This window comes from Trichechus manatus, unplaced genomic scaffold (genome assembly GCF_000243295.1).
Source record: "Trichechus manatus latirostris isolate Lorelei unplaced genomic scaffold, TriManLat1.0 scaffold00310, whole genome shotgun sequence".
Lineage (NCBI taxonomy): Eukaryota > Metazoa > Chordata > Mammalia > Sirenia > Trichechidae > Trichechus > Trichechus manatus.
This window is the reverse complement of record NW_004444246.1, coordinates 1-6,992: the sequence shown is the minus strand read 5'-3', so window position 1 is coordinate 6,992 and position 6,992 is coordinate 1. Positions and strand designations below refer to the sequence as shown.

General features: G+C 37.1%; 1 protein-coding gene across 1 annotated transcript in view; it reads right to left on the bottom strand.

Annotated features, from left to right (window-relative positions):
• LOC101353983 (atrial natriuretic peptide-converting enzyme-like) overlaps window positions 1-5,950 on the bottom strand; it is a gene marked incomplete at its 5' end in the record, with an annotated part of 23,956 nt that extends 18,006 nt beyond the window's left edge. Inside the window, 4 exons of the mRNA XM_023725455.1 lie at window positions 2,327-2,403; window positions 2,930-3,104; window positions 3,260-3,309; window positions 5,834-5,950. Coding sequence (XP_023581223.1) covers window positions 2,327-2,403; window positions 2,930-3,104; window positions 3,260-3,309; window positions 5,834-5,950 — 419 coding nt within the window. The remainder of the gene's footprint in view (window positions 1-2,326; window positions 2,404-2,929; window positions 3,105-3,259; window positions 3,310-5,833) is intronic.
• Between the last annotated feature and the right edge of the window lie 1,042 nt (window positions 5,951-6,992).

The following is a 6,992-nucleotide window of genomic DNA, read 5'->3' as shown; positions in this document are numbered from 1 at the left end:
TATTATGCAGACTTTTCCAATCATTCTGGGTCTTGCACATTGTTGTTAGGTGCCGTTGAGTTGGTTCCAACTCACTGTGACCCTATGTACGACAGATCAAAACACCGCCCGGTCCTGCACCATCCTCACAATCATTGCTATGTTTGAGCCCATTGTTGTAGCCACTGTGTCAATCCACCTCGTTGAGGGTCTTCCTCTTTTTCGCTGACCCTCTACTTTACCAAGCATGATGTCCTCCTCCAGGGACTGGTCCCTCTCGATAACACGTCCAAAATACTTCGTTTCCAAGGAGCATTCTGGCTGTACTTCTTCCAAGACAGATTTGTTCGTTTTTCTGGCAATTCACGTTATATTCAATATTCTTCGCCAACACTGCAATTCGAAGGCACCAGTTCTTCTTCTTGCACATTAAAATCTCTCAAAGAAGAGGCACTTATTTAATTTTTTATATTTTCCACAAAAGAGCAATCTAATAACTGGTTTTGCAAATTTCCATTTTATAATCACTAGCCATATTGTGTTCTAATTATATGCTTAAATGTCTGTCTCTTCACTTGGTTAGCTTTTCAAGGAAGGAAACGTGTATCCATCTCTGTATCCCTTCTGTGCAGCCTGACATATACTATGTTCTAGAACTCTGTCCTCTAAAAACAAGGGTAACAGTAGGTGAGTTAATTTGTACAGGGAGATTCATTGCAGCATTAACATCACAGCAAACCGAAACTAACCCAAATATCCATCAACTGGGGAATTTTTTTTTTTTTTTAATTATAGTAAATCTCTATTACAGATTATCATTCAGCTTTGAAAAAGAATGTGCTAGAGCTGTGCCAACTAACTTGCAGGGATGGGTATGATATATTGCTAAATGAGAAAAGCAACTTACAAACAAAAGTATGTACTGCGATTCCAAATTGTAAAAATAAGCAATGACACCCTATGACAAATGTACGTTTATAATTGTAGAGCAACATCCACCAGGTTGTAACAGAGGTTACCTTGAGGGTGATGGAGAAGTAAAGGAGAGTGTTGGAAGAGATGGAAACACTGCTAACTACTTGCACAGCAATGTTCATTACAGCACCCTTCACAATAGTTGAAGGTGGAAACAACCCAAGTGTCCATGAAAAAAATGAATGGGTAAACAAAATGTGGTATACACTTAGAATGGCATATGACTCAGCCATAAAGAGAAATGAAATTCTGATACATGCTATGACATGAATGAACTTTGAAAACATTACACTGAGTGAAATAAGTTAGACGCAAAGAACATGATTTGTATTATCCCACTTTTATGAAATACCTAGAATAGGCAAATACCTAGAGACAAAAATTTATTAGGTGCTTCCCAGGGGCTAGGGTTGGGGAGGGATTGGAAGTTATTACTGAAGGGTACTGAGTTTCTGTTTGGGGTGATGAAAAACTTTTGGAAATGTATAGTAGTGATGGTATTACAACATGGTGAATGTAATTAATGTGACTGAATTGTACACTTAAAAATAGTTAAAATGTAAACTTTTTGTTATGTATATTTTACCACAATAAAATTTAAACAAATGAACAAACAAAAAGCTAGCAAAATACAAAAATATGCATGCCCTAATGTTAAGAGAAATTATAAGTGCATATTTTTAGCAATAATATTTTTTTTAAAAAAGAGTTTACCTTTAAAAGGGCCTTACTGATTACCATGCATGATTCTTCAAGGTTTAAATAGACTATTTCCCTTACTGACCACACCAGTCCTGTGAGGTAAGGACCATTATTTCTCTCATTTCACAGATAAGGAAACTGATCCCAGAGAAGTTAATGAATTGATGTGTGGTCACATAGCCAATCAGTGGCAAAGCTGAGAAAGAATTATAATAGCCAAATAGGCAAAGAAAAGAAATTGCATTTTTCTGTCATAAATTTTGGCTAGTATTTAATATTACTTTTAAACAAAGTAAAATTATTTAAAATAAACAGAATGGATGGTATAATGGCTTTTAAAATATATTCTCAAATCCTTTGAGCTCCTCCTGCTGAGAGGGGAGGTCAGTGTTTCCTCCTTTTGGGTGGGGGTTTGTGACTGCTTTGACCAACCACATAGCAGAAATGATTGTATGTAACTCTGAAGGCAGGGTCAAAAAAAGGTGACCCAACTTCCTTCTGCCTCCTTTTTGGGAAGCTTGCTCTGGGAGATGCCAGCCACTATGCTGTGCATCCCATATGTGGAGAAGCTGAGGTCCCCATCCAACAGAGAGCAACAAATGCCAGACTTGCGATGATTCCAGCTCCCAGCCTTGAAATCTTCCAGCCCCAGACAATGTGGAGCACAGACCAACTTTGCCAGCTATGTCTTGTCTAAATGTCTGACCCGCAGAATCTGTGAGCATAATAAATGGTTCTTTTATGCCCCTAAGTTACACAGCATTAGATAGTTGGAGCAATAGACATGGACCTTCTGCAGTGACATTTGTTGCTGTGGGGTAGGTTTCCCCTTGGTCTCACTCTGGTTCCCCTTAGGCATATTGTACCTTTAACTCGGCTTGCTAAACTACTCACCAGTTCCTCCAATGTCCTAACTTCACTGTAGTATCCAAGTAAATCATCTCTTTAAATTCTTATGTATCCAATGGATTTAAGAAGACCAGAAAAAAGAGTGATGCTGGCTGGAGAGTAAGCCTTCTAAACTTCTTCCTCTTCCTCCCTCCTTAGGATATATATCATAAGCAATGTATATACATTGCCAGTAATTGAGTGGCACATGTATTGAATAGCAGCACCAAGGATAGAAAAGTCTGGGCAGATAGAGGCCTGGGAAGTTGATCAATGGTGGTTTTTGCACTGAACTGGTTTTACAGAATTACATATGCCATTGAGAATACCCAAGTGACAAAAGCATTACGTTCAGAAAAAGCAAAAAAGAAATGGTGCAGCTTACCCCTCGAAGCAGTGGGCGACTGTCAGAACCCACTTTTTGGCAATGAGAACACAGCCACAAATGTGTCCACTGGGTTCACTCTGCAGGGAACACTGCCATGGCCACCTTCCAGGGCGACTCGTCCGACCACCCAGGATCCTCTTGTTCATTCGGGCAGCAGGGCGGCGACCACAGTCTACCAAGGAGCAGGCCAAGACACACTTTGTGATTCATTACCAAACACGGCAAAATACTAGACTCTTGGCTGTCATGTACAAGTAATCACTTCCCTCTAAGCCAACCCAGTTAAATTAATTTCATATCCCTTTGCTACATCATTGATTCTCTCACCTTGTTCAGTACACAGAAGAGAAATCATACTTCTGCTCTGACAAGACGGCCTACATTTGGAAATATAAAATGGAATAATATTAAGTTCACTTCAAACACTTTACCAGTGCAAGGCAAAAGACAGAGATTCAACTATTATTCTTTGCAAAAACAATTACTCTTAGTGCAGGAATTATTTTCAAGGCAGAGGTATGGTCTCATATCACCTGGGGTGGGGATATATGGTGAATGTAATCTTTTTTTTTTAGTTCAATTAATATCATTATGTAATTTCACATTGGGGGTGGGGAGGTTGGAAACTAGTGTCAGCAAAGTTTCCCAACATTGTCTTGGCTGACAGTATCACCCAGAATGTTGACTCAAACCACGATTCTCAAGGTAGGAAGAGGGAAGGAGAGGAATTGGGCTACTTCTCCAAAACTATGATAAGGAGAGAGCATGTCAGATTTTTATGCCGATGGAGAGTGAGCATGGGTTAAAAAAAATTGCAAGTCTGAGAGGAATTAAAATATTACTTCAAAAATTTAAAGTTCTGATCAAGGAAGTGAATATTTAGACTGAAAAACAATCCCGTCAAGACTTTCAGACTAGATTTCAGGAATATGAGGAGCAGATAGGAGGAAGAAGAGAAAATTTCTTCCATGCCACTCTTGATGGCAGAATCAGAACCAACAGTTAGAACTTATAGAAAGTGTGGGTTCAGGAAAGGAAGAACATTCTAACAATCAGAGTTAACCTTTGAAAGCAAGAACACGGACTATGGTTAGGTATTATCAATGTGACTGTACAAAAAAATTCAGTTTGCTGTTGTTAAGTGCCATTGAGTCGGCTCAAACTCATAGTGACTTTACATATAAAAGACTAGGGCAGGTTAAATTTTAACCACTAAGTTCTCCTCCAACCAAGAGGCATCTATTTACAATTTAAATGAAAGAGAAAAAACACACTGAGGCTTTCAAAAATATGGGACGTGCTTAAAATCCTAGATCTCTCAGCAGAAAAAAAAATTCCTACATATATCACTTCCATATTCCTTTTTGAAGATTTATTGTGCTTCGTTCCCTGCTAAATTTGCATGGGGATATATGTAATTATTTGTATACTATATATAATACCGAAAAAGCACATTTGCTTTTTACCTTCCCATATTATCATGTCATATCTCCTCCTTACTCTCCATCGCATAATTATCCATTTTTTGTAGCACCTGCCAGAAGTTCTGTTTTTTTTTTAGTCTAAAGTTCTTTTTGTTTATTAGTTTACAGTCTCTCTCCCCACTCATAAAATGCATGTTCCTTGAGACCAGGACCTTTGTCCTTCTTGTGCATTTTTACGTTCCCTCACAGTTTAGAATTGAGCCTGGAACAGAGGAGATAGTCGATGAGTCATTATTTGCTAAATCACAGAATGATAGATTTTAGGAGTAGGAAAAGACAGCAAAGACTATCCATCCTAACCTCTTTCTTTTATAGAAAATTGTGGTCTTAAGTGTTACATAAGATCACACAACTAGTAAGCAAGCTAGGATTAGAACCAGGTCTACTAACTCCCAATTTAGATTGAGCAATTAATTTGATCTGAAATGATTGTTCTGGCATTCCCAGTTTGAGGTAACAAATCACTGTTGAAAGGTATAGGTCATTGTTTTAGAGGAAGTACTTCAATTGACAAATACTTAAAATCTGACTGAAGAGACGATAGATATTGAATCAGTGGAGAAAATGTCAAGACATCTTAAAGGGAAATGGTCCGCATTTAGTTTTCTTCTTTGGAATTCTTAAGAGGCAGTTTCCCTGGCACTTATTATAAGCTTTGGAGTCAGAAAAACTTGGTTTGAATTCAGAGACTGCCACTTACCAGGTATCTATGGAATGTGAGCTTTGAGAAAATTATTTATCCTAAACCTTAGCTTTCTTGTCTAAAAAATGGGATAAAGATTCCTAGTTCGAGTCTGTTGTAAGGATTAAATGAGTTAATATATGTAAAACTACTTAGCTATGTAATAAGCATTTAATAAGTATTGTATTTGTTAATTCTCTTAATTTTTCCTCCTGCATCCCACCCCAAAACCTCACCACAGGCAAGGGAAGCAACCCTGTTTAAGATGTTATGACTTTTGAGGGGAAATTTTTCAGAAGTGTACTTTCAAGGCCACTTGATAGTAACTTCATTCTGTGCCTTTGATTCTTCTCTCAGACTCTCCAAGTTTTATCACTTATTATGACTTCAATTCCCTCCATTAACTAGTTCCATGCAGTAAATGTAGGAAATGAAGACAAGAGAATTTAGTTCAAATGGAATGTGGAAAAAAACTCCAAGATTAGAAACCAAATTTTTCCCTCCCTACCACACAATGTCTCCGTAATTATCATTTAAAAGGAAAAAAAAAAAGCAATTAGCCAAAAGAAGAAAATTTATGTCTAGAAAGAAATAAAACCAAACAATATTGACCTATAAAGGCCAATAACCATTTTATGGAGGCTGTTCATTAATGTGACAAATTTAGATTATCTTCAGTTGGAAACAAAAGAAAGGCCCTCCTGCTCCACAGAGCTCTTGTTAGAGATTTCTTACCCTTTTACCAGCAGTTCATGCACAGTGGTTCCATTGAGGCTCTCCCAGTTGGAGCGTAAGGTCAGCCATTGCCTGTCTTGCTCTTGTTCTTGTATAGATTTTGTCACAGATGGCTCTCTGACATAAGGGAAGATAGCAAATAAATATTCTAAGTACAATGATCTTTGATGAGACATTATATTAATTAGCACTTATTCTTTCAAAAAGAAGCATGAAATCCTAAGTCAGTATCTCAAGAAAGGGACCTGTATTAGGAGAGAAATGGCATGGAATGTGATCAGCAAGACAGGACGTTACTAACTGTATAGGGAAGCAATAAAAATCCAAATTTTTACAGGTGTTTTAGTCATTCTTTCTGCCGACATGTATTTGAATTTTGCAAAGTAATAGAAAATATATACGATAGAAGTTCCAACATCTAAAAAACAGAGCAAATTTAGGCAGAGATCAAAAGTAAAATAAAATTTATCTAGCTCCTTTTTCCTACCTATCAAAATCTTGCAGTATAACAGTACCTTAAAATAAAATAAATATTAAATAAAGATAATCGATAACCATTTCATGTCTATTTATACAGTATAAAAATGGGAACTGGAATTTTTTGAACATTTTGCAAAGTATTTATGCTTTAAAAATATATTTACCACAATAAAAAAAAATTAAGGACTCTGTACAATACAGATGAGAGTTATACAACTGTATTTCCCCTTTTACCTATATTCTCACTCATTGGTATTCCACCAATAACTTCCTGTGTCTCTTCCGATGATGCAAATAAATATGGTTACACTGGGTCTAAAATTTAAAACCTTAGGTTTCAAAAGTATTTAGGTTTTTCTGTATAATACCTGATTCTTTATGAAATGGTTGATTCTTTTCTTAGGCAACCCATATTTGAAGAAAATCTTTTGGATTGTTTTGGTAACCTTCACATTCCATTGGACCACCTTTCTTTAGAATGGGCATGTATATGGATCTCTTCCGGTTAGTTGCAGGTAGCTGTTATCCAAATTTCTTGGCATAGACGCTTCCAGTGTTGCATCTGTGTGTTGAAACATCCCAACTGTTATTCTGTCAATCCGGAACCTTGTTTTTCTCCAATGCCTTCAGTGCAGCTTGAACTTCCTCCTCCAGTACCATTGGTTCTTGATCATATGCT